Genomic DNA, 27996 nt, shown 5'->3' with positions numbered 1-27996 from the left:
AGGTCCCAGTGCTAGTGCACAACTGAGCAAGAGGACAAGTACATTAGAGTGTCTAGTTTGAGAAACAGATGTCTCACAAGTCCTCAACAGGCAGCTTCATTAAATAGTTCCCCCAAAACACCAGTCTCAACATCAACAGTGAAGACGTGACTCTGGGATGCTGGCCTTCTAGGCAGAGCTGCAAGGAAAAGCCATATCTCTGACTGGACAATAAAAATAAAAGATTAAGATGGGCAAAATAACAGACACTGGATAGAGGAACTCTGCCTAGAAGGCCAGCATCACGGAGTCGCCTCATCACTTAGGTTGGAGTCATCAAAACTCGTTTTTCAACCACTCCACAAATATCTTGTTAACAAACTATAGTTTTGGCAAGTTGGTTAGGACATCTACTTTGTGCATGACACAAGTCATTTTTCCAACAATTGTTTACAGACAAATTATTTCACTGTATCACAATTCCAGTGGGTCAGAAGTTTACATACACTAAGTTGACTGTGCCTTTAAACAGCTTGGAAAATTCCAGAAAATGATGTCTCAGATTTAGAAGCTTCTGATAGGCTAATTGACATCATTTTAGTTAATTGGAGGTGTACCTGTGGATGTATTTCAAGGCCTACCTTCAAAGTCAGTGCCTCTTTGCTTGACATCATTGGAAAATCAAATGAAATCAGCCAAGACCTCAGAAAAAAATGGAGACCTCCACAAGTCTGGTTCATCCTTGGGAGCAATTTCCAAACGGCTGAAGGTACCACGTTCATCTGTACAAACAATAGTACGCAAGTATAAACACCATGGGACCACGCAGCCGTCATGCCGCTCAGGAAGGAGACGCGTTCTGTCTCCTAGAGATTAACATACTTTGGTGCGAAAAGTGCAAATCAATCCCTGAACAACAGCAAAGGACCTTGTGAAGATGCTGGAGGAAACAGGTTCAAAAGTATCTATATCCACAGTAAAATGAGTCCTATATCGACATAACCTGAAAGGCCACTCAGCAATGAAGAAGCCACTGCTCCAAAATCTCCATAAAAAAGCCAGACTACGGTTTGCAACTGCAAATGGGGACAAAGATTGTACTTTTTGGAGAAATATCCTCTGGTCTGATGAAACAAAAATAGAACTGTTTGGCCATAATGACCATTGTTATGTTTGGAGGAAAAAGGGGGAGGCTTGCAAGCCAAAGAACACCATCCCAACCGTGAAGCACGGGGGTGGCAGCATCATGTTGTGGGGCATAATGAGGTAGGAAAATTACATGGATATATTGAAGCAAAATCTCAAGACATCAGTCAGGAAGTTAAAGCTTGGTCTCAAATGGGTCTTCCAAATGGACAATGACCCCAAGCGTACTGACAAAGTTGTGGCAAAATGGATTAAGGACAAAGTCAAGGTATTGGACTGGCCATCACAAAGCCCTGACCTCAATCCTATAGAAAATGTGTGGGCAGAACTGAAAAAGCTTGTGTGAGCAAGGAGGCCTACAAACCTGACTCAGTTACACCAGCTCTGTCAGGAAGAATGGGCCAAAATTCACCTAACTTATTGTGGGAATCTTGTGGAAGGCTAGCCGAAACGTTTGACCCAAGTTAAACAATTTAAAGGCAATGCTACCAAATACTAATTGAGTGTGTGTGAACTTCTAACCCACTGGGAATGTGATGAAGGAAATAAAAGCTGAAATAAATCATTCTCTCTACTATTATTCTGACATTTCATATTCTTACCCTAAAGTGGTGATCCTAACTGACCTAAGACAGGGCATTTTAACTAGGATTAAATGTCAGGAATTGTGAAAAACTGAGTTTAAATGTATTTGGCTAAGGTGCATATAAACTTCCGACTTCAACTGTAGATATTCCATTCAAAATCAGCCGTTTCCAGCTACAATAATAATTTACAACATAACAATGTCTACACTGTATTTCTGATCAGTTTGATGTTATTTTAAATGGACAAAAAAAATTGCTTTTATTTCAAAAGCAAGGACATTTCTAAGTGGCCCCAAACTTTTGAACGGTTGTGCAGGTAGTGCAGCGATGCGCCCCATCCAACCTGACAGAACTTGAGAGGATCTGCAGCGAAGAATGGAAGAATCTCCCCAAATACAGTTTTGCCAAGCTTGTTGTGTCATACCCAAGAAATCCCAAGGCTTTAATTACTGCCGAAGGTGTTTCAACAAATTACTGAGTAAAGGGTCTGAATACTTATGCAAATTTTAGATTTCAGTTTTGTATTTTTATCAATTTGCTAAAATGTCTACAAACCTGTTTTTGCTTTGTCATTATGGGGTATTGTGTGTAGATTGATGAGGAAAATAAACAATTTAATCAGTTTTAGAATAAGGCTGTAACATAACAAAATGTGTAAAAACCGAATGGGTCTGAATACTTTTTGAATGCACTGTAGCTCCCCATGTAATCACCTAAGATTGTACTTTTATATACCACACATCATAAGACTGTACAAAACCTATGTTATCTTATTTTGTGTATATAAAAATCTCCCAATGGTATACAACATCTGCCAATGATAACGATTTGATAGAAACGCAATACAGAACTCAGATATGCTCTGAATCTACAAAGAGAGCTGTATTAGTGTGTATACTCCGAAAAGTAGCTATTCTAGGGGACATACGTCTTTATTTGAATCCAAGTTTCTCTGGATACATAACATTAAGTTATACAGATCATTAGATGGCGGTGGAACTGTTTCAGTGATTTTGACCAGATAAACAGATCAACTGCAGAGAAGGAGCACCTTATGTACTGACCTATGGTTAGAACTAGGTAAGACTGTGTACAAAATCAGAACAACCTTAGATATATGCTTAGTTGCAGTCAAACCAGCTCATAAATGTCTGTCAGTGTTATGAATACTTAGTAGAACTGTAATACAAAAACCAGCTACCCTCTGAATGGATACATAGTTTGTATTCTCTGAAAAAGTACTTTTCTACTGAAAAGGTTATATAAATACCAGAATTCCTATAATATCCTCCAATATTGTATATGTGCAACATATTTTGACATTGTGGATGCTATGCTATTTGGTTTGAAGTGACTTAGAGGATTCGAGGGTGCTTTCTGAAAAATGCTGCCATAGCACCCACCACTCCCATTGTTTCACCAACAGTGATGCTGGTGCTGGCTGTGGGGTGAGTAAATAAAGAAAATTAAGCAATGTTTTAAGTTAATGTCTCTCAGGATCACTTTTTGAAGTGAATTGAATGACTTTGTGTCAATAAAATTAAGTATATTTAGAATTTTGGTGTACTACTTTTTTAAAGGGCAGTTGTTTTTACCACATAAATATGAAAACATTAATATTTACTTACATTCTGAAAACTAAATTATACTTTTATCAAATTATGGTAAATTAGCCTTGTACTACCATGGAAATAATGTAGACTGTACTTTGGAAAAAAAACTGCACTTTATATAAAGGAACATTTTATATTTTCTTTTAGGAAATGTAGCTAAAATAAGTATTATTTATTTCAGATAACTTATCTAAATAATGATGTTTTAATAAGTTAGTATTTTTCTATGATTGTTGCTTTTTCCAATAGTTTCTCCTCTGGGTAAATTTGACCCTAGTTGGTAATTGGCGTATGTAAAATACGTTGGTAGCTTGAGGGTTAACCTGTTGGGTCTAGGGGGCAGCATTTGCACGTCTGGATAAAAAAAATTTACCCGATTTAATCTGGTTACTAATCCTACCCAGTAACTAGAATATGCATATACTTATTATATATGGATAGAAAACACTCTAAAGTTTCCAAAACTGTTTGAATGGTGTCTGTGAGTATAACAGAACTCATTTGGCAGGCAAAACCCTGAGACATTTTCTGACAGGAAGTGGATACCTGATGTGTTGTATTGACTTTAAACCTATCCCATTGAAAAACACAGGGGTTTAGGAATATTTTGGCACTTCCTATTGCTTCCACTAGATGTCACCAGCCTTTACAAAGTGTTTTGAGTCTTCTGGAGGGAGATCTGACCGAACAAGAGCCATGGAACGGTGATGTCCGATTAGACACCTGGCGCGCTAGTTCATGTTGGGTACCCTCGTTCCAATACGTTATAAAAGAGTATGCATTCGTCCACCTTGAATATTATTCATGTTCTGGTTAAAAAAGGCCCTAATGATTTATGCTATACAACGTTTGACATGTTTGAACGAACTGAAATATATTTTTTCCCCTCGTTCATGACGAGAAGTCCGGCTGGCTTACATCATGTGCTAACGAGACGGAGATTTTTGGACATAAATGATGAGCTTTTTTGAACAAAACTACATTCGTTATGGACCTGTGATACCTGGAAGTGACATCTGATGAAGAGAATCAAAGGTAATGGATTATTTACATAGTATTTTCGATTTTAGATCTCCCCAACATGACGTCTAGTCTGTATCGCAACGCGTATTTTTCTGGGCGCAGTGCTCAGATTATTGCAAAGTGTGATTTCCCAGTAAGGTTATTTTTAAATCTGGCAAGTTGATTGCGTTCAAGAGATGTAAATCTATAATTCTTTAAATGACAATATAATATTTTACCAATGTTTTCTAATTTTAATTATTTAATTTCTGACGCTGACTTGACTGCCGGTTATTGGAGGGAAACGATTTCCTCAACATCAATGCCATAGTAAAACGCTGTTTTTGTATATAAATATGAACTTGATAGAACTAAAAATGCATGCATTGTCTAACATAATGTCCTAGGAGTGTCATCTGATGGAGATTGTAAAAGGTTAGTGCATCATTTTAGCTGGTTTTATGGTTTTGGTGACCCTGTCTTTGACTTGACAAAACATTACACACAACTCTTGTAAATGTACTGTCCTAACATACTCTAAATTTATGCTTTCGCCGTAAAACCTTTTTGAAATCGTAAAACGTGGTTAGATTAAGGAGATGTTTATCTTTCAAATGGTGTAACATAGTTGTATTTTTGAAAAATTTGAATTTTGACATTTATTTGGATTCAAATTTGCCGCTCTTGAAATGCACCTGCTGTTGATGGAGTGCACCACGGGTGGCACGCTAGCGTCCCACCTAGCCCCAAGAGGTTTTAATGGAGACATGGCAGTGCACTTCAGGTAAGGCGTTACTCATAGACACTAAACCATCAGCAGCATCCAGGCCAGGGCCATGAGGCCCAGAGAGGAGCACTTTGTGGAGGCTCCCGACGGTGGCTGGGCTGTGGATGAGCTGCCCTGGGTCGTCACCATCCGGCCATTGACAGGCTGGATGTTCCTGAAGACGTTGGTCATCAAAGCAGAGGTGGAGTTGTGGTCAATGTGCAATGTTGTGCTGAAGAGATCAATCTGAGTGGAGAAGGTTAATTAATTACTAGATCATAGACATAAGTGTGACATCAGGCTGGCCCAATGGTTTTACCCACTGTCAGTTCAACCTCTAGTTTTAGTTGATCTGAGAAGTAACATGAAATCAACTAAACTTTGAGGCAAATTGCTCTCCAAATAAATAGATCACAAAAACAACAACTTCAATGCATGTCATTGCATTGGATCAAAACAAGACACATTTCTGAAATGTGTGTACAGAGGCCATATCTTAATTTGATCATCCTGTTGTTGCAGGAACTTTCCTGCAGAGTAAAACATGCAAACTTGTATTTTAAAAGGCTTACAAAGTTTAATTTCCACTTAAACATGTCGGAGTTGATTTTCCTTAAAGAAAATGTACCAACCCCTATAGAAAATGTCCATGTATAATCCATATAACAATTCATATTTCCTGTTGATGCAGGACTATTTTCCTGCTGTGCGAAACTGGCTCAAATTAAGATACAGGATCTGTATGTTCATGACTTCTTGCAGAGCCAATTAATAGAGTATATCACATAGACCAGGTTTTTATCCAACCTAAAGTACATGTCAGATATAAAGTTTCATGGCAGAAAATTTTGTCAGTAAACTTTCCAAATGTCAACAAAACATAAATATGTTTGCCTCTTAAGGATCTTCAATTTTCGCCTAAAATGAATTTAACTGCCTCTAGCTCAGGAACTGAAGCAAGGATATGCATATTCTTGATACCATTTCAAAGGAAACACTGAAATTTGTGGAAATGTGAAATGAATGTAGGAGAATAACACATTAGATCTGGTAAAAGATAATAGAAAAAACGTTAGTATTTTTTTGTACCATCATCTTTAAAATGCAAGAGAAAGGCCGTAACGTATTATTCCACCCCAATTCAGATTTTGGCCACTAGATGGCAGCAGTGTATGTGCAAAGGTTTTGACTGTTCCAATGAACCATTGCATTTCTGTTCTTTTAAAAAAAAATCAAGACTGCCCAAATGTGCCATTCAACAGTTTGGGCTCACTTAGAAATGCCCTTGTTTCCCATGAAAACATACATGAAATGAGTTGCAAAATGAATAGGAAATATAGTCAAGACATTGACAAGGTTATAAATAATGATTTAATTGAAATAATTGTGTCCTTCAAACCTTGCTTTCGTCAAATAATCCTCCATTTGCAACAATTAGAGCCAAGTAGACCTTTGACATTCTAGTTGTCAATTTGTTGAGGTAATCTGAAGAGATTTCACCTCATGCTTCCTGAAGCACCTCCCACAAGTTGGATTGGCTTGATGGGCACTTCTTACGTACCATACAGTCAAGCTCCTCCCACAACAACTCAATACAGTTGAGATCCGGTGACTGTGCTGGCCACAACATTATAGACAGAATACCAGCTAACTGCTTCTTCCCTAAATAGTTATTGCATAGTTTGGAGCTGTGCTTTGGTTCATTGTCCTGTTGTATGAGGAAATTAGCTCCAATTAAGCGCCGTCCATAGGGTATGGCATGGCATTGCAAAATGGAGTGATAGCCTTCCTTCTTCAAGATCCCTTTTACCCTGTACAAATCTCCCATTTTACTAGCACCAAAGCACCCCCAGACCATCACATTGCCTCCACCATGCTTGACAGATGGCGTCAAACATTCCTCCAGCATCTTTTCATTTTTTCTGCGTCTCCCGATTGTTCTTCGTGATCCGAACACCTCAAACTTCGTCTGTACATAACACTTTTTTCCAATCTTCCTTTGTCCAGTGTCTGTGTTCTTTTGCCCATCTTAATCTTTTATTTTTATTGGCCAGTCTGAGATATGGCTTTTTCTTTGCAACTCTGATTGGAAGGCCAGCATCCCGGAGTCGCCTCTTCACTGTTGACATAGAGACTGGTGTTTTGCAGGTACTATTTAATGAAGCTGCCAGTTGATGACTTGTGAGGCATCTATTTCTCAAACTAGACACTCTAATGTACTTGTCCTCTTGCTCAGTTGTGCACTAGGCCTCCCACTCATCTTTCTATTCTGGTTAGAACCAGTTTGCGCTGTTCTGTGAAAGGAGTAGTACACAGCGTTATACGAGATCTTCAGTTTCTTGACAATTTCTCGCATGGAATAGCCAGAACAAGAATAGACCGATGAGTTTCAGAAGAAAGTTTTGTTTCTGGCCATTTTGAGCCTGTAACCGAACCCACAAATGCTGATGCTCCAGACACTCAACTAGTCTACAGAAGGCCAGTTTTATTGCTTCTTTAATCAGGACAACAGTTTTCAGCTGTGCTAACATAATTGCAAAAGGATTTTCTAATGATCAATTTGCATTTTAATTAGCTAACACAATGTGCCATTGGAAGACAGGAGTGATGGTTGCTGATAATGGGCCTCTGTACGCCTATGTAGATATTCCATTCAAAATCAGCCGTTTCCAGCTACAATAGTCATTTACAACATTAACAATGTCTACACTGTATTTCTGATCAATTTGATGTTATTTTAAATGGACAAAAAAAGTGATTTTCTTTCAAAAACATGGACATTTCTCAGTAACCCCAAACTTTTGAAAAGTAAATAAAATATTGTTATAAAATATTGTTATAAAATAAATACATGGGCTCCAACATACATATACACACACACACACACACCCTACATGACCAAACATATGTGGACACCAGCTCATCAAATATCTCATTCCAAAAGTCATGAACATTAATATGGAGTTGGTCCCGCCCTTTGCTGCTATAACAGCCTCCACTCTTCTGGGAAGGTTTTCCAGTAGATGTTGGAACATTGCTGAGGGGAGATGATTCCTTTCAGCCACAAGAGCATTTGTGAGGTTGGGCACTGATGTTGGGCGATTAGGCTGGGATTGCAGACGGTGTTCCAATTTGTCCCAAAGGTGTTCGATGGGGTTGAGGTCAGGGCTCTGTGCAGGCCAGTCAAGTTCTTCCTCACCGATCTTGGCAAACCATCCCTGTATGGACCTCACTTTGTGCATGGGGGCATTGTCATGATGAAACAGGAAAGGGCCTTCCCTACATAAGGGACGGAAATGGCATTGCTGTATGATTGATGAGGATCTCCATATTGCAAATGTATGGTCCCTTACTAGACGTCCGCGAATGTTTTTAAAATTTGGGCTGTGCCTCAGGGCCGGATCTTCCGGGAAGTCATCAAATAAAGTCTCTCGGACATTTGGTTTCCGTTTTATAAAAAATGACATTTTTCCTCTGTCCCAGTAAATTCCACCAGATGGCGAATGGCTTCTTATTGCAAATGTACAAAACCTCAGTAATCATGACATGGCCATTTCTCCTAAACGGAAAAGACTCCGAAGAAGAAACTTGGTGAGCATAGGTTTGGCCTAATGGGCTGTAAGCCCAGAAACATGATGGCGTCGAGGCCTCAATGCTTTTTGAGTTAATCCCAGAAAAATGGCCTTAACCTGTTAGGGCTAGGGGGCAGTATTGACACGGCTGGATAAAAAACATACCCGATTTAATCTGGTTACCACTCCTACCCAGTAACTAGAATATGCATATACTTATTACATATGGATAGAAAACACCCTAAAGTTTCTAAAACTGTTTGAATGGTGTCTGTGAGTATAACAGAACTCAAATGGCAGGTCAAAACCTGAGAGATTCCTTTACAGGAAGTGGCCTGTCTGACCATTTCTTGAACTTCTTTTCCATCTCTATCTTTTACTAAGGATCTCTGCTCTAACGTGACACTTCCCACGTCGTCCATAGGCGCTCAGAGCCCGGGAAAAAACAGAATGTCGTCATTCCAGCCCCAGGCTGAAACACATTATCGCCTTTCTCAAGTGGCCGATCAAAGGACTCTGGGCTTATGCGCGTGACCCGACCGCCCCCGCCTTTGTGATTTTTTTCCTCTGTTTGCCGAAAAGGAGATTCCCTGTCGGAATATTATCACTTTTCTAAGAGAAAAATGGCGTAAAAATTGATTTTAAACAGCGGTTGACATGCTTCGAAGTACGGTAATGGAATATTTAGAATTTTATTGTCACGAATTGCGCCATGCGCGCGACACTTCTTTACCATTTCGGATAGTGTCTGGAACGCACGAACAAAACGCCGCTATTCGGATATAACGATGGATTATTTTGGACCAAACCAACATTTGTTATTGAAGTAGCAGTCCTGGGTGTGCATTCTGACGAAGACAACAAAAGGTAATCAAACTTTTATAATAGTAAATATGATTATGGTGAGTGCTAAACTTGCCGGGTGTCTAAATAGCGAGCCTGTGATGCCTGGGCTATGTACTTAGAATATTGCAAAATGTGCTTTCACCAAAAAGCTATTTTAAAATCGGACATATCGAGTTTATAGAGGAGGTCTGTATCTATAATTCTTAAAATAATTGTTATGCTTTTTGTGAACGTTTATCGTGAGTAATTTAGTAAAATGTTAGCGAATTCCCCGGAAGTTTGCTAGTTCTGAACGTCACATGCTAATGTAAAAAGCTGGTTTTTGATATAAATATGAACTTGATTGAACAAAACATGCATGTATTGTATAACATAATGTCCTAGGGTTGTCATCTGATGAAGATCATCAAAGGTGAGTGCTGCATTTAGCTGTCTTCTGGGTTTTGGTGACATTATATGCTGGCTTGAAAAATGGGTGTCTGATTATTTCTGGCTTGGTACTCTGCTGACATAATCTAATGTTTTGCTTTCGTTGTAAAGCCTTTTTGAAATCGGACAGTGTGGTTAGATTAACGAGAGTCTTGTCTTTAAATAGCTGTAAAATAGTCATATGTTTGAGAAATTGAAGTAATAGGATTTTTAAGGTTTTGAAAATCGCGCCACAGGCTGCAAGTGGCTGTTACGTAAGCGTCCCACCTAGCCCATAGAGGTTAAAGGTCAAAAACAAAAATAGAGCGCTAATTTGATCGCGTCACGTCAAAGTACATGAACCTGCGGTGTCAGGAAAAAAAGAACCAGCCATTTATCTATTGTAATTTACGAGAAATTGTACAATGGGTGATGGTCAAAGAAATGTGTTTTTTAACCAACAAATTTACAGATCCAGTTGCGGTGTGTTCAGACGAATCCGTTAAGGTGGGTTTCGGAGCTCTATGAGATTTCTGTGATTTTCTGAAATCACACACTCATTCAACCCTCTGTAAATCAGTCAGTTCTTAACGTAAATACTTACAATTCAACATTCTGCAAGAGCCAACCCCAAGGAGGATATGTGTTAACTTTCAGCCTCCTGTGTCAACTGGAAGTGCCTTAAATTGGGATCATAGGGGCTGTTTCGAACCGTTAAAAAGGTCAGATCGTTCCAAAACTTCATGTGTGATTAGGCAACCCTCATGAACTGCAAATCAGTCATTTCTCCCAACATATGTCCAAGAAAAACACACACACACACACACACACACACACACACACACACACACACACACACACACACACACACACACACACACACACACACACACACACACACACACACACACACACACACACACACACACACACACACACACACACACACCGGATGGAGTGACACAGTGCGGGGCTTAAAGACACACAGAGCCTGCAATGGCATCACCATAATCTCTAGGCCGTGTCGAGTTCAACGAGATGCCCAGCTTGACGGTAGCTCACTCGGTCTGACCGCAGCAACAGTGCAAAATGTAGGTCCAAAATGAAGCCTGGCCTAAATTTCAGGTGCTTTTGGGTGACAGCGGCAGAACCGTTAGGGTTAGAAGCACAATTCAACCTCAGGAACGTTCCCAAGGTCCTCCCGATCTGTGCAAGCCTAACCTTGACCGTGTGGCATTAACCCTTAACAGTGAAAACAGGGTGTTTATATCAAACAGTTTGCAATGACTTCTCTCCCCATAGGAATAAATTACCTGCTCCCCTAAATTCAACCTGAAGCCTATGTGGGTTATGAATGCCATATCAAACTGTCTTCTATGACAATCCATCAGACCACTATGAGGTCTACCTGTTTGATTCTAAGCTTCCTGGAGGAACCGGAAGTGGTTAACCTCACTAGGGTAGGGGGCACTATTTTCATCTCCGGATGAAAAGCGTGCCCAAAATAAACTGCCTGCTACTAGCTATGATATGCATATAGATAGAAAACACTCCAAAGTTTCTAAAACTGTTAAAATAATGTCTGAGTTTAACAGAACTGAAATGGCAGGTGAAAACCTGAGGAAAATCCATCCAGGAAGTGCCATTATTTTGAAATGGCTGTTTTTCCAATGAAAGCCTATACACCATTTAAAGGGATAGGACTAAGATTCCGTTCCATATGGCTTCCACTAGTTGTGATCAGTCTTTAGACATTGTTTCAGGCTTTTATTCTGAAAAATGAAGGAGAATGACAACTTTGAGTGAGTGGATAGTGGGATGTCCCCAGAGCTGTTTTCTGTGCGCGACCGAGAGAGCGCCTTTCTTGTTTTCTTTTATATTGACGACACTATTGTCCGGTTGAAAAATGTTCTATTATTTAGGCTAAAAAACAACCTGAGGATTGATTATAAACATCGTTTGACATTTCTACGAACTTTTCGGATACTATTTGGAATTTGTCTGCCTGTAGTGACCGCATTTGAGCCGTTGGATTACTGAACAAAACGCGCCAATAAAATAATGGCTTTTGGATATAAAGAGGGACTTTATCGAACAAAATGAACATTTATTGTGTAACTGGGAGTCTTGTGAGTGCAACCATACGAAGATCAAAGGTAAGTTGTTAATTGTATTGCTATTTCTGACTTTCGTGACTAATCTACTTGGCTGGTAACTGTATGTAATGTTTTGTGTGCTGAGCGCTGTCCTCAGATAATCACATGGTTTGCTTTCGCCGTAAAGTCTTTTTGAAATAATCTGACATGGCGGCTGGATTAAAAACAAGTTAAGCTTTATTTTGATGTATTACACTTGTGATTTCATGAAAGTTAAATATTTATAGTAATTTAATTTGGGCGCTCTGCAATTTCACCGGATGTTGGCCAGGTGGGACGCTACCGTCCCACACCCCCTAGAGAGGTTAAACTCAGGATTCTGTAAAAGTCTACCCCAATGAGGATATGCATTTGCTTTCAGCTTCCTGTGTCAACCAGAAGTGCCTTAAAAATTGGGGTCATAGGGGCTGTTTCGAAGGGTTAAAATGGTCAGATCTTTCCAAAACTTCATATGTGTGATTAGGCAACCCTCGTGAACTGTAAATCAGTCATTTCTCCCATCAGATTTCCAAGAAAAACACACACACACACACACACACAGCAAGGATGGAGTGGCACAGTGTGGGGCTTACAGACACACAGAGCCTGCAATAGTTACCTTCGTTCGAACTATCAAAGCACCGTCAGATCTAAAGCTCTAAAACTTTAGAAACCTGTTCTAGAGCTCAAGTCGATAGTGCACGGTGAGTTATGTGGCTCTAGAAGGTTCTCAAACCGAGAAACAGCCTCGTACATTTGCAATAACTTCCATTCTTTTTGACCATCGTGAAAACAACAACATTTAGAAAAGTCCCAGCGTCGCAAGATTAGGTGCATTGAAACCGCCTCGGCCCATAGAGACAGACCCTAACGTTTCTGTCCGATAGCTCATTCAAGGACCCCGTAGCAAAGCCCGGAAAAAGTGGATTTTCAACACCAATTAAGGTCGCTGCTCGGGCTCCAAATTACCTATTGAGCCGAAACTCGGGGTCGCCTCAGCTAGGCCTACACATAATGTCAGAACTGGATTCACAGCTACAACGTAACTACGTGTTTTATGTTTTTATTATGGTTTAAACAGAAGGCGCTGTGAATTTTGGGCTTGCCCTGAAATATGTGATAGTTGGCTTCTAACCGGGTTGGACAAAGTGGGTTTGGTGTCAGTTTGGTGTCAGAATGATATCTAATTGACTGATGGATGGTGAGTGCTGGCTGACTTTTGTCCATTTGCAATATGTTTAAACAGTGATAGACCATCACCAAATTGACATTCTGAAATCAACACCAATGAGTGATGGAGAGGAACCAGAATCACTGCCCAGCCATCCTGAGTTCATCGGGCCAGTCAATTTTGCATTTCTGTAATATTTTTGAGCATGTCAAATTCGTGATGGCAAATGCCCATTGAAACATATTGCAAATGGACAGCCGTGCACCTGGTGAATGGAACGGGTTACCAGGAGCAAATTTTTGAAATGGTTTTGAATGCCTTTAGGTGGGTGCAAGGGGTCCACAGCTGGGTAGGGAGCACCCCCCACCCGTGCCCATCCAAAAAAAGCGTTTTAAAAAATGACATGAGTCCCACTTCTCCCTCATCATACATGACAAATAGACCTTCTAGGTTGATTCATGTCTTAACCTCTATGGGCTAGGTGGGACGCTAGCGTGCCACCCGTGGTGCACTCCATCAACAGCAGGTGCATTTCAAGAGCGGCAAATTTGAATCCAAATAAATGTCAAAATTCAAATTTTTCAAACATACAACTATTTTACACCCTTTGAAAGATAAACATCTCCTTAATCTAACCACGTTTTACGATTTCAAAAAGGTTTTACGGCGAAAGCATAAATTTTGAGTATGTTAGGACAGTACATTTACAAGAGTTGTGTGTAATGTTTTGTCAAGTCAAAGACAGGGTCACCAAAACCATAAAACCAGCAAAAATGATGCACTAACCTTTTACAATCTCCATCAGATGACACTCCTAGGACATTATGTTAGACAATGCATGCATTTTTAGTTCTATCAAGTTCATATTTATATCCAAAAACAGCGTTTTACTGTGGCATTGATGTTGAGGAAATCGTTTCCCTCCAATAACCGGCAGTCAAGTCAGCGTCACAAATTAAATAATTAAAATTAGAAAACATTGGTAAAATATTATATTGTCATTTAAAGAATTATAGATTTACATCTCTTGAACGCAATCAACTTGCCAGATTTAAAAATAACCTTACTGGGAAATCACACTTTGCAATAATCTGAGCACTGCGCCCAGAAAAATACGCGTTGCGATACAGACTAGACGTCATGTTGGGGAGATCTAAAATCGAAAATACTATGTAAATAATCCATTACCTTTGATTCTCTTCATCAGATGTCACTTCCAGGTATCACAGGTCCATAACGAATGTAGTTTTGTTCAAAAAAGCTCATCATTTATGTCCAAAAATATCCGTCTTGTTAGCACATGATCTAAGCCAGCCGGACTTCTCGTCATGAACGAGGGGAAAAAATATATTTACGTTCGTTCAAACATGTCAAACGTTGTATAGCATAAATCATTAGGGCCTTTTTTAACCAGAACATGAATAATATTCAAGGTGGACGAATGCATACTCTTTTATAACGTATTGGAACGAGGGTACCCAACATGAACTCGCGCGCCAGGTGTCTAATGGGACATCATCGTTCCATGGCTCTTGTTCGGTCAGATCTCCCTCCAGAAGACTCAAAACACTTTGTAAAGGCTGGTGACATCTAGTGGAAGCAATAGGAAGTGCCAAAATATTCCTCAGCCCCTGTGTTTTTCAATGGGATAGGTTTAAAGGTAATACAACACATCAGGTATCCACTTCCTGTCAGAAAATGTCTCAGGGTTTTGCCTGCCAAATGAGTTCTGTTATACTCACAGACACCATTCAAACAGTTTTAGAAACTTTAGAGTGTTTTCTATCCATATATAATAAGTATATACATATTCTAGTTACTGGGTAGGATTAGTAACCAGATTAAATCGGGTACATTTTTTTATCCAGACGTGCAAATGCTGCCCCCTAGCCCTAACAGGTTAACATAGTGCTTTATATCATTTGGGCAGTATAAATGCCATTTGGACATGGTTCACTGACTTTTGGGTTTGGAAACCGACTTCCTATGATCATATATTGCAAATGGACATAACATCCTGATTTGACACTTTCATATTGCATTTGGACATATCTTATGGCATTTGGCAATGGTTCACTGACTTTTGACTTCGACTTCCTATGATATCATATTGAAAATGGACAAAACATATGCCTTATGGACAAGTAAAAAAAATATAACAATAAGATATGACAAAGGTATGTTCATACAGTTCTTATATATGTACAATTGGCCAAAAAATTGAAAGAATATCGAAAAATGGTCCAGAAAGTACTTTTTTAGAGGGTGATACATTTTTCAAACATTTTTCAAAACTTGACACTTGGGTCTTGACTTGATGTCCATTTTCAATATGACAATTTACGGTGGAGCGCGCTCGCGCTCCTTTGGATTTTTGCTATATGACATTTGCAATATGGTTTGTATGAATTGGCATCCAATTGAGTGGTATTTGCCATCGTATATATGTTTCGCCCAATGGCAATATGTTCCCATTCATTTTTGTCCAATTCAGGGGGTATTTCCTTACACAAGCTGTTATCACAAAGTTGGAAGCAGAGAATTGTCTAGAATGTCATTGTAATATACTGTATAATGGTATATGCCATTTAGCAGATGCTTTAATCCAAAGTGACTTACAGTGGCTTGCGACAGTATTTTGTTGCCTTACAACCTGGAATTAAAATGGATGGGGGTTTGTATCATTTGATTTACACAAAATCCTACCACTTTGAAGATGCAAAATATATTTTATTGTGAAACAAACAAGAAATAAGACAAAAAAATAAACTTGAGCGTGCATAACTATTCACCCCCCCCCCCCCCCCCCCCCCCCAAAGTCAATACTTTATAGAGCCACCTTTTGCAGCAATTACAGCTGCAAGTATCTTGGGGTATGTCTCTAAGCTTGGCACATCTAGCCACTGGGATTTTTGCCCATTCTTCAAGGCAAAACTGCTCCAGCTCCTTCCAGTTGGATGGGTTCTGCAGGTATACAGCAATCTTTAAATCATACCACAAATTCTCAATTGGATTGAGGTCTGGGATTTGACTAGGCCCTTCCAAGACTTTTAAATGTTTCCCCTTAAACCACTTGAGTGTTGCTTTAGCAGTATGCTTAGGGTCATTGTCCTGCTGGAAGGTGAACCTCCATTATAGTCTCACATTTCTCAAAGACTGAAACAGGTTTCCCTCAAGAATTTCCCTGTATTTAGCACCATCCATCATTCCTTCAATTCTGACCAGTTTCCCAGTCCCTGCCAATGAAAAACATCCCCACAGCATGATGCTGCCGCCACCATGCTTCACTGTGGGATTGGTGTTCTCGGGGTGATGAGAGGTGTTGGGTTTGCACCAGACATAGCATTTTCCTTGATGGCCAAAATGCTCAGTTTTAGTCTCATCTGACCAGAGTTCCTTCTTTCATATGTTTGGGGAGTCTCCCACATGCCTTTTGGTGAACACCAAACGTGTTTGCTTATTTTTTTCTTGAAGCAATGGCTTTTATTCTGGCCACTCTTCTGTAAATCCCAGCTCTGTGGAGTGTACGGCTTAAAATGGTCCAATGGACAGATACTCTAGTATCCGCTGTGGAGCTTTGCAGCTCCTTCAGGGTTATCTTTGGTCTCTTTGTTGCCTCTCTGATTAATAATGCCCTCCTTGCCTGGTCTGTGAGTTTTGGTGGGCAGCCCTCTCTTGGCAGGTTTGTTGTGGTGCTATATTCTTTCCATTCTTTAATAATGGATTTAATGGTGCTCCGTGGGATGTTCAAAGTTTCTGATATTTTTTTAAAGCCCAAGTACTTCTCCTGTGGTGGTTCATTTCTTTATTATCAAATGAGGAGAGACAAACTTATCACACAAGTCAGTTACACTTAAACTAAATCTTTAATAGTGAGAGTTTTGCAATAGCAATGGCTTGTCGATGAATCACCGTCTCTTTGATGATTCATTGAGAGCAGCGTGACAAAAGTACAAAGTCTTTCATAGCCAAGATCCACCCCCTAGTCGACATAACAAACCACATATGTTTGTAACGGGTCACAAGGTAAGACTTTTAAATGAGAATTGAGTATCCCATAGCCAGATAGCATTTGCTATAAATTATCGTTCAGTTTGGCCCCTAAGACGAGGTTCCAATCTCGTTCCTGGTACTTCATAGCACAGAACACCAACTCATCCAATGGCATAAATCAATTGTCAACTCCAGATACTCCCATCTCAAGTAAAACCCCTTCTTGACCCCACTCCTGGACAAGCTCACTGAGGGTAGTGAGCCTCTAGGTCATACACTATCCCAGGATAAGTGCAACATCAGAGATGACATACAATGCTTCCAGACACTACGACACACATCCCCAATGCCAAAGGAGAGAGTGACTGGCGCACAGACATTGTGGAGACAAGTAATTGGTTCCCCATTAATCACGCATCTCTTCACATGGTTTAAGAATAGGTAGACACATTCACATATGAAGACAATGTTCCCTCCTGTCCTCTTCCCTTTCTGATATTCTGCATAGCACCAGGGACATGTGAAAGGCAAGCCTGACCTCTCCCCTCTCTGGGCCCCAGGTGACTGAGCCCCAGCTGAGGGAAGAAGTGCAACTGTCAACACCAGAGTCCGAAGGGATACATTCTAATAACAAGTATATCACATAAGCATATTATGCAGAGAAGACATCTTATTAATTAGCTATGTTACACAACTATTTCTGATTCTTCCGCCACACTCCACAACTTTGTACCTGACCATTTTGGAGAGCTCCTTGGTCTTCATAGTGCTGCTTGGTTGGTGGTGCCTCTTGCTTAGTTGTGTTGCAGACTCTGGAGCCTTTCAGAACAGGTGTATATATACTGAGATCATGTGACAGATCATGTGATACTTAGATTGTACACAGGTGGACTTTATTGAACTAATTGTGTGACTTCTGAAGGTAATTGGTTGCACCAGATCTTATTTAGGGGCTTCTTAGCAAAGGGGCCCTATACATATGCATGCACCACTTTTCCGATTTTTAATATTGGGGAAATTCTTTAAACAGGTCATTTTTTGGACTATTTTGTGTATGTCCATTACATGAAATCCAAATAAAAATCCATTTAAATTACAGGCTGTAATGCAACAAAATACGAAAAACGCCAAGGGGGTGAACACTTTTGCAATGCACTGTACAGTCATGAATGCATAAATTTAACATATGGGTGGTCCAGGGACATGAACCCACTACCCTGATATTACAAGCACCATGTTCTACCAACTGAGCTACAGTATAAAGGACCAGTAGCGTTAAAATTTCCCTTCACTGGAACTAAGGGGCCTAGCCCTAACCATGAAAAACAGCCCCAGACCACTATTCCTCCTTCACCAAACTTTACATTTAGTACAATGCATTGGGGAAAGTAGCCTTCTCCTGGCATCGCCAAACCTAGATTAGTCCATCGGAATGCCAGATGGTGAAGCATGATTCATGACTCTAGAGAACACGTTTCCACTGCTCAAGAGTCCAATGGCAGAAAGCTTTACACCACTCCAGCCGACGCTTGGCATTGCGCATGGTGACCTTAGGTTTGTGTGCGGCTGCTCGAATGGAAACCCATTTTATGAAGCTCCAGATGAAAAGTTATTGTGCTGACATTGCTTTCAGAGACAGTTTGGAACTCGGTAGTGAGTGTTACAACCAAGGACAGATGATTTTTACGTGCTACTCGCTGCAGCACTCGGCAGTCCTGTTCTGTGACCTTGAGTGGCCTACCCCTTCACGGCTGAGCCATTGTTGCTCCTAGACATTTCCACTTCACAATAATTGCACTTACAGCAGCTCTAGCATGGCAGAAAATTGATGAACTGACTTGTTGGAAAGGTGGCATCCTATGACGGTGCCACTTTAAAAGTCATTGAGCTGTTCAGTAAGACCCTTCTACTGCCAATGTTTGTTTTTGGAGATTGCATGGCTGTGTCCTCGATTTTATACACCTATCAGCAATGGGTGTGGCTGAAATAGCCGAAGGGGTGTCCAAATACTTTCGAATATATAGTGTCTATATACAGTATATGTATACACAGTTCCTTCAGAAAGTATTCAGACCCCTTGACTTTTTCCACATTTTGTTACATTACAGCCTTAAAAACATCATCCTCGAGATGTTCCTACAACTTGACTGGAGTCCACCTGTGGCAAATTTAAGGTGAAACATAGTGGTGGCAGCATCATGATGTGCGGATGTTTTTCAGTGGCAGGGACTGAGATATAGTCAGGAGTGAGACAAATATGAATCAAGCAATGTACAGAGATCCTTGATGAATACCGGCTCTAGCGCGCTCAGGACCTCAGACTGGGGCGAAGGTTCACCCTCCAAAAGGACAACAACCCTAAGCACACAGCCAAGACAATGCAGGTGTCACGACTTCCGCCGAAGTTGGTCCCTTTCCTTGTTCGGGTGGCGTTCGGCGGTCGACGTCACCAGCCTTCTAGCCATCGCCGATCCACTTTTCATTTTCCATTTGTTTTGTCCTTGTCTTACACACCTGGTTTCATTCCCCCAATTACTTGTTCATTATTTAACCCTCTGTTCCCCCATGTTTGTTTGTGAGTGATTGTTTGTATGTAGTACGGTCCGTTATTGTGGGCTAGATTATAGCGTTGTATTATTGATTCTTTGAGTAAATTACGTTTATTACTCATATCTGCTGTCCTGCGCCTGATTCCTCTACACCAGCTACACACAGGCATATTACAGCAGGAATGACTTTGGGACAAGTCTCTGAATGTCCTTGAGTGGCCCAGCCAGAGCCCGGACACGAACCCGATCGAACATCTCTGGAGAGACATGAAAATAGCTGTGCAGCAACGATCCCCATCCAACCTGAAAGAGCTTGAGAGGATCTGCAGAGAAGAATGGGAGAAACTCCCCAAATACAGATGTGACGAGCTTGTAGCGTCATGCCTAAGAAGACTCGATGCTGTAATCGCTGCCAATGGTGCTTTAACAAAGTACTGAGTAAATGTGATATTTCCCCCCCCCCAAAAAAATAATTACATTATTTTAGGATTGTGTGTAGATTGATAAGGGGAAAAAACTATTTCAAAATGTAAGCCTGTAACTTAACAAAATGTGGAAAAAGTCAAGGGGTCTGAATACTTTCCGAAGGCACCGTATATATATATATATATATATGCCAAGTCTTCGCACAACGGTAACACGACCACGTGTTATATATATATATATATTTAAACAATTCTAGGAGGTAGAAGTGTTGTTCAGTTTATTGTGAAATTGTTGCACTAACTCACCATGTCCTGGCTGACTTTGATAGGGTCCTTGAACACGGTCCAAACCACAGCCTCATTGCAATTGGGAGTGGTCAGGGAGCCAAGGTAACGGTAGTATTTGGTACGGTCCACCCCTTCCAGGAGTTCATCCAATGAAATAGCATGAGTAATGTTTACAATATCATCTTAATGAAGGAAGAAAGAAAAAACATATACTGAAATCATATGCTACTATTGAACAATAAAATCACTCATTTTGAATTCAAAGAGAAAAACAAATCCCTCTTCCAAACTTTATTTTGAGGAAGTAGTTCTTGATCAAATCATAACCAGTCAAATCTCTCCTCTCACCTTTTAGTGTGATGTTGGCCAAGTAGGATGTCAGAGTATTCCAGGCTGCTGGTGAACCAGTCACATTGCCCGGTATGGCCTGTTGCAAAAAATGTACTTTAATAACAGAAAACAGCAATAAAACATTGAAATGCCCAATCTAAAATGGAAAAATGGATGCCATTTCTAGGAAGGTTAAAGCATCCTCTCACCTCTATGAAGAAACCAAGAGCAGCGAGTCCCGTGCTGTCTGTAACGGTCATGGTCGTGTTACCGTTGTGCGAAGACTTGGCATTTACTATGTGCAACTGAAAGGTGAAGCATAACAGTTGATGTAAAAAGTTATCTGAATCCATTGGAAAATTCAAACATTGTAATGATACATTTAAAAAAGGTAGACTACAATCTCCCATATTTACAGCTTTTCAAAGGTCATTTAAATTAATGATATATATGCCCCCTGATTCTTGAGGAATATAACTTATAAATGCCTCATAAGTTCAGTACAACCGTCAGACTATTGCACTATCTATGAAAAATCTGAGAGTGGTTACATTTACCCATTCGTCAGTTTTCTAGTAAACCAAGTTGCATGGCTGCAGTTTGGCTGGGGGGGGGGGGGATAGTACTAAGCCTAAACGAATAACTTGACATTGATTCATGGCAGTATGGTATATGTACATCAGTGGAGGCTCCTCCGAGATGGAAGGGGAAGACCATCCTCCTCAGTGAATTTCATGAAAATAAAAAGAGTGAAAGATTTAAAAAGTTATCCTTTTTAGATAAAACTATACTCTATACAGTATATTCACATCACCAAATAATTCATTAAAACACACAGTTTTTCAATGCAGGTCTACATTAGCCTCAACAGCACTCATTTTGGTATTACCATGGTGTAGCTAAAGGTCAGCTAGTTTTCCTCCTCCTCTGGTTCTCACCTCCTTCTATAGACTTACACAGTAATTATGACAACTTCTGGAGGATGTCCTCCAACCTATCAGAGCTCTCGCACTGACATGTTGTCCACCCAATCAAAGGATCAGAGAATGAATCTCATACTGAAGGTTTTTCTTGGAAAGGTTTTTTCGCCTGGTTACAGACAGCTGATGTGTTGTCCACTGAAGTTCACAAGCGAATAGAAACGGTGAGAGGAGGAGAGCACGTAGATGTGAGAAGGAATTATATAATGAGCAAATGAGTCATGCTGTTTATGTGGCTGCTTTGAAAGTGAACTGTGTTTATGTGTGATCAGGGGTGTATTTATACTGCCGATTCTTTTGAAAAAAATGCTTCTTAAACGGAAGCAAACGGAGTGAAACAGGAATAAACATACCTGAATTTGTCCAATAGAAACTCTCGTTTGCAACTGTTGGACTAAGGATTACACCCTAGATCAGCTATATGCAGGCAAGAGTGTGCAATGCGGTATTGAATGTGTCACTGTCTGTGACAGCTCAACATTTTCTCTCAACCTGTGCACCTACTGTACGTTGTAAATACTTTATTCATAGGCTAGATTGTAGCAACCTCATGATGTGTATAGGGAACAATTGAGTATCATGTAGTAGCCTAAACCTATCGATGTTACAATGAGCTGGGTGAATGGAATATGAATGACAGTCATCCAATATGCTGTAAAAGAAATAAGGCCATGCTCATAATTTTTTTTAAAGGTCCTCCCTCATCTTAAACGGCACCAACCGCCACTGATGTGCATCAGTATGAGAAGTGTCACCCCATGTGACATGGGCTACATTCAGATTCTCTACCCTTCTCCATAACTGTACTCATACACTTCCTTTCATGAATTTCAAAGGAATGGACTAATGTTTGCAATATAGTGGAAACTCCCTCCAGCCATGCTTGCATCAATCCATGAAAGAGTGAGGGGGGGGGGGTGAATGAGGGGACACTTCTGGAGAAAGGTAGAGAATCAGAATTACCTCCATGGGGTAATGGGTTCCATCCACTGTGTGCTCCGACCCAGGGACAGAGGTACCGTTGCCCCAGTGCAGGTGAAACTGCAGGCTGTCATAGGCCTCAGACAGGGCCCCGCCTGCAATCTGGACTCCACTCGTCAGCTTGACTTTGACTGAAAGAAAGAAAACACCAACAAAACGAGAGGAATTGGTTCAATTTCGAACAAATTCCATGTTTGGTACATACAGTGCATTTGGAAAGTTTTCAGATCCCTTTACTTTTTCCACATTTTGTTAGTTACAGCCTTATTCTAAAATATAATAAATAAAAAAGTTGTGATCAATCTACTTACAATACCCATACTGACAAAGTGAAAACCGTTGTTTTGAATTTTGCAAGTGTTTTATAAATAAAAAACTGAAATACCTTATTTACATAAGTATTCAGACCCTTTGCTATCAGACTCGAAATTGAGCTCAGGTGCATCCTGTTTCCATTGATCATCCTTGAGATGTTTCTACAGCTTGATTGGAGTCCACCTGTGGTAATTTCAATTGATTGGACATGATGTGGAAAGGCACACACCTGTCTATATAAGGTCCCACAGTTGACAGTGCATGTCAGAGCAAAAACCAAGCCATGAGGTCGAAGGAAATGTCCATAGAGCTCCGGGACAGGATTTTGTCGAGGCACAGATCTGGGGAAGGGTACCAAAAAATGTCTATAGCATTGAAGGTCCCGAAGAACACTGTGGCCTCCATCGTTCTTAAAAGGAAGAAGTTTGGAACCACCAAGATTCTTCCTAGAGCTGGTTGCCCAGCCAAACTGAGCAATCTGGGGAAAAGGGCCTAGGTCAGGGAGGTGACCAAGAATCCGATGGTCACTCTGTGGAGATGGGAGAAACTTACAGATGGACAACCATCTCTGCAGCACTCCACCAATCAGGCCTTTATGTTGGAGTGGCCAGACGGAAGCCACTCCTCAGTAAGAGGCACATGGCAGCCAAAAGGCACCTAAAGACTGTCAGACAATGATAAAAAAGATTCTCTGGTCTAAAGATACCAAGATTGAACTCTTTTGCCTGAATGCCAATGGGACAATAGTCAGGATTGTGGGAAAGATTAACGGAGCAAGGTACAGAGAGATCCATGATGAAAACCTGTGAGAGAGTTATCAGGATCTCAGACTGGGGGCTATGGTTCACCTTCCAACAGGACAACGACCCTAAGCACACAGTCAAGACAACGCAGGAGTAGATTTGGGACAAGTCTCTGAATGTCCTTGAGTGGCCCAGCCAGAGCCCAGACTTGACCCGATCTAACATCTCTGGAAAGACCTGAAAATAGCTGTGCAGTGACTCCCCCCCCATCCAACCTGACAGAGCTTGAGAGTAACTGCAGAGAAGAATGGGAGAAACTCCACAAATACAGGTGTACCAAGCTTGTAGCGTCATACCCAAGAAGACTCGAGGCTGAGTAAAGCGTCTGAATACTTATGTAAATGTGATATTTCCGTATCGTTTTTATTATAAATTTGCTAAAATTTCTGTTTATTATGGGATATTGTGTAGATTGATAAAGGGAAAAAACTATTTAATCAATTTTAGAATAAGGCTGTAACGTAAGAAAATGTATAAAAAGTCAAGGGGTCTGAATATTTTCCAAATGCACTGTATGTACCAAACCAGGAATTTTCCTCAAGTGGGGACTTTGAGTGTATGGATTGAGAGGCAAGGCATCCATCCATTCTCCTCACCGGTTTTGCCAGTGTTCTTGATACTCTTCATTGTATAATTGTCTCCGTATTTGGTGAAGGTGAAGGTTGTCAGGGTTGCATCAACCACTGCCGATGCGGAGACAATATTGATGGGAGACTGTCGCGATCCATTGCAATGTTCTGAGGCAATGGTGGGCCAAGTGGTGTCACCTTAACATATTATCAATCATACCGTGGTGTCAATGTACCGTATGTTTATAGGGGTCACATTATATGCTAACACATTAATTCTATAGTCTGTTATCCACCACCATCACAATCAATTCAAAGCAAATGCTTCATGTACAATTTGTGAATAAAAATAACACTGTAACCAATGGGTAAATCCAATACTTACCACAACTAGGATCATGGTAACACCACGCTGATAAGAAGGGAAAAAGTTATGCAAAGTGTCACAAAAATAATAGTAGAAGACAGTCACAGTGCAACAAAATAATATAATAATCACTTACAACCGCCTGCAGCACTGATTGCAGTGAGGACAAATAGAGCCGCATTGATAACCACAAGTCGATTCATCTGAAAGCAAGGAAAAGGCAATTATAAATGAAGCCGGACATCCATTTGACTTTTATTTCAATATCCACAGACATACAGTTTTGATTCGGTATGGACCAGCCTTGATTTCAATGTCCACAATATCCACAACGTCCAAAAACATAGACGTCTGTGATTGGTTCAGATTTGGTCCCGTCTGGACCAGCCTTGATTTGACGCAAACATAGACGTCTATGTTTGTGGACGTTGCGGATGTTATGGACGCTAAAATCAAGGCCATCTGTGGATGTTGAAATCAAGGAAAGGGCGAACTGACCCAATTTCAACCACCTTTTATCATCCTTGGCAAATTTGGACTCTACTCAACTATGTTCTACTGTACTGCCATGTACTGTGCTGTACTGTACTGTCCAAACTCTTTAAACACAGACAGTTTATGATTGGTTCAGATTTGGTCAACCAAATTTGGTCTTGTTCGGGGGTGGAGCTCATTAGTATAATACGCAGTGTACTTTGCAAGTGTTTATTTTACATTTACATTTTGGGCATTTAGCAGACTCTCTTAACGAGAGTGACTTACAGTCAGTGCATTCAATGGTAATGCTTCATTAAAGAGGTCCTTATTACAGTGCAATTACATGTGTAATTACCCATTAACAAGCATCTTAGGTAATTGTAATAACTCTTAGATACACTGTAATAACAACATGTAACTGGTGTAAATTGCAGTCTGTAATTACAGAGGCGTAACAACAAATGCTTGTTACCGTGCTTGTTATAACATTCACAAATGTAGTGTTTAGTTTCTTCTCATCTGCATCCGATTCAGTAATAACTGTCACAAGGTTGTAATCGCTTGTGGACAAATGTGATAGATGTCTGATATTACAAAGGTTGGAGGCTCAATAGGCTCTAATTACCTACCCGTGAATGCACACTCTTAAAATCTCCACTCAATGTTGTTGCTAGCACTTGCCCCCGTATAAAAAAGTATAAATCAAATCAAATACCATGAAATGCTTACATACAAGCCCTTAAATAACAATGCAGTTCAAGAAATAAAGTTAAGAAAATATTTACAAACTAAACTAAAGTAAAAAATCGATCCATGATCATCTCCTTTGTCTTGATCATGTTAAGGGAGAGGTTGTTGTCCTGTACTGCCAGGTCTTTGACCTCCTCCCTATAGGCTGTCTCATCACTGTCGGTGATCAGGCCTACCACTGATGTGTCGTCAGCAAACTTAATGACGGTGTTGGAGTCACGCTTTGCCACGCAGTTGTGGGTGAATAGGGAGTACAGGAGGGGACTAAGCACGCACCCCTGAGGGGCCACAGTGTTGAGGATCAGCATGGCAGATGTGTTGTTGCCTACCCTTACCACCTGGGGGTGGCCCTTCAGGAAGTCCAGGATCCTGTTGCAGAGGGAGATATTTAGTCTCAGGGTCCTTAGTTTAGTGATGAGCTTCGTGGGCACAATGGTGTTGAACGCAGAGCTGTAGTCAATGAACAGCATTCTCACAACGGGGTTCCTTGTGTCTAGTTGGGAAAGGGCAGAGTGGAGTGCGATTGAGGATCTGTTGGGGCGGTATGCTAATTGGACTGCGTCTAGAGTTTCTGACACTTCATGGCTACTGACGTGAGTGCTACGGGACAGTAGTCATTTGAGCAGGTTAACTTCGCTTTCTTGGGCACAGGGACTATGGTGGCCTGCTTGAAACATTTAGGTATTACAGACTTGGTCAGGGAGAGGTTGAAAATGTCAATGAAGACACTTGCCAGTTGGTCTGCACATGCTCTGTGTACACGTCCTGGTAATCTGTTTGGCCCCGCAGCCTTGTGAATGTTGACCTGTTTAAAGGTCTTGCTCACATCGGCTACGGAGAGCGCGATCACACAGTCGTCCGGAACAGCTGGTGCTCTCATGCATGCTTCAGTGTTGCTTGCCTCGAAGCGAGCATAAAAGGCATTTAGCTAATTTGGTAGGCTCGCGTCCCTGGGCAGCTCGCGGCTGAGTTTCCCTTTGTAGTTCGTAATAGTTTGCAAGCACTGCCATATCCGACGAGCGTCAGAGCCGGTGTAGTAGGATTCAGTCTTAGTCCTGTATTGATGCTTTTCCTGTTTGTTGGTTCATCTACAGTTGAAGTTGGAAGTTTACATACACTTAGGTTGGAGTCATTAAAACTCGTTTTTCAATCACTCCACAAATTTCTTGTTAAAAAAAAGTATAGGATAGTGTCTTGAACGCCCGAACAAAACGCCGCTGTTTGGATATAACTATGGATTATTTTGAACCAAATCAACATTTTTTATTGAAGTAGAAGTCCTGGGAGTGCATTCTGACGAAGACAACAAAGGTAATAACATTTTTCTTATAGTAAATCTGACTTTGGTGAGTGCTAAACTTGCTGGGTGTCTAAATAGCTAGCCCTGTGATGCCGGGCTATCTACTGAGAATATTGCAAAATGTGCTTTCACCGAAAAGCTATTTTAAAATCGGACATAGCGAGTGCATAGAGGAGTTCTGTATCTATAATTCTTTAAATAATTGTTATGCTTTTTGTGAACGTTTATCGTGAGTAATTTAGTAAATTCACCGGCAGTGTTCGGTGGGAATGCTAGTCACATGCTAGTCACATGCTAATGTAAAAAGCTGGTTTTTGATATAAATATGAACTTGATTGAACAAAACATGCATGTATTGTATAACATAATGTCCTAGGGTTGTCATCTGATGAAGATCATCAAAGGTTAGTGCTGCATTTAGCTGTGGTTTGGGTTTATGTGACATTATATGCTAGATTGAAAAATGGGTGTCTGATTATTTCTGGCTGGGTACTCTGCTGACATAATCTAATGTTTTGCTTTCGTTGTAAAGCCTTTTTGAAATCGGACAGTGTGGTTAGATTAACGAGAGTCTTGTCTTTAAAATGGTGAAAAATAGTCATATGTTTGAAAAATTGAAGTTTTTGCATTTTTGAGGTTTTTGA

At 40.5% G+C, this 27996-nt stretch overlaps 1 protein-coding gene across 1 annotated transcript; it reads right to left on the bottom strand.

The window, feature by feature from the left end:
* Positions 1 to 5132: 5132 nt before the first annotated feature.
* On the bottom strand, positions 5133 to 25028 carry LOC106569481 (carbonic anhydrase 4-like). The gene is made up of 8 exons (XM_045693771.2): positions 24962 to 25028; positions 24844 to 24870; positions 24486 to 24656; positions 22754 to 22902; positions 21020 to 21115; positions 20829 to 20907; positions 20499 to 20662; positions 5133 to 5339 (listed from the first exon to the last, which is right to left on the bottom strand). The coding sequence occupies exons 1-8, from the start codon at positions 25026 to 25028 to the stop codon at positions 5133 to 5135; spliced, it is 960 nt and encodes a 319-aa protein (XP_045549727.1).
* Between the last annotated feature and the right edge of the window lie 2968 nt (positions 25029 to 27996).

The sequence above is a fragment of the Salmo salar genome, chromosome 14 (genome assembly GCF_965601325.2).
Source record: "Salmo salar chromosome 14, fSalSal1, whole genome shotgun sequence".
Lineage (NCBI taxonomy): Eukaryota > Metazoa > Chordata > Actinopteri > Salmoniformes > Salmonidae > Salmo > Salmo salar.
This window is presented reverse-complemented; position numbering and strand designations above follow the sequence as displayed.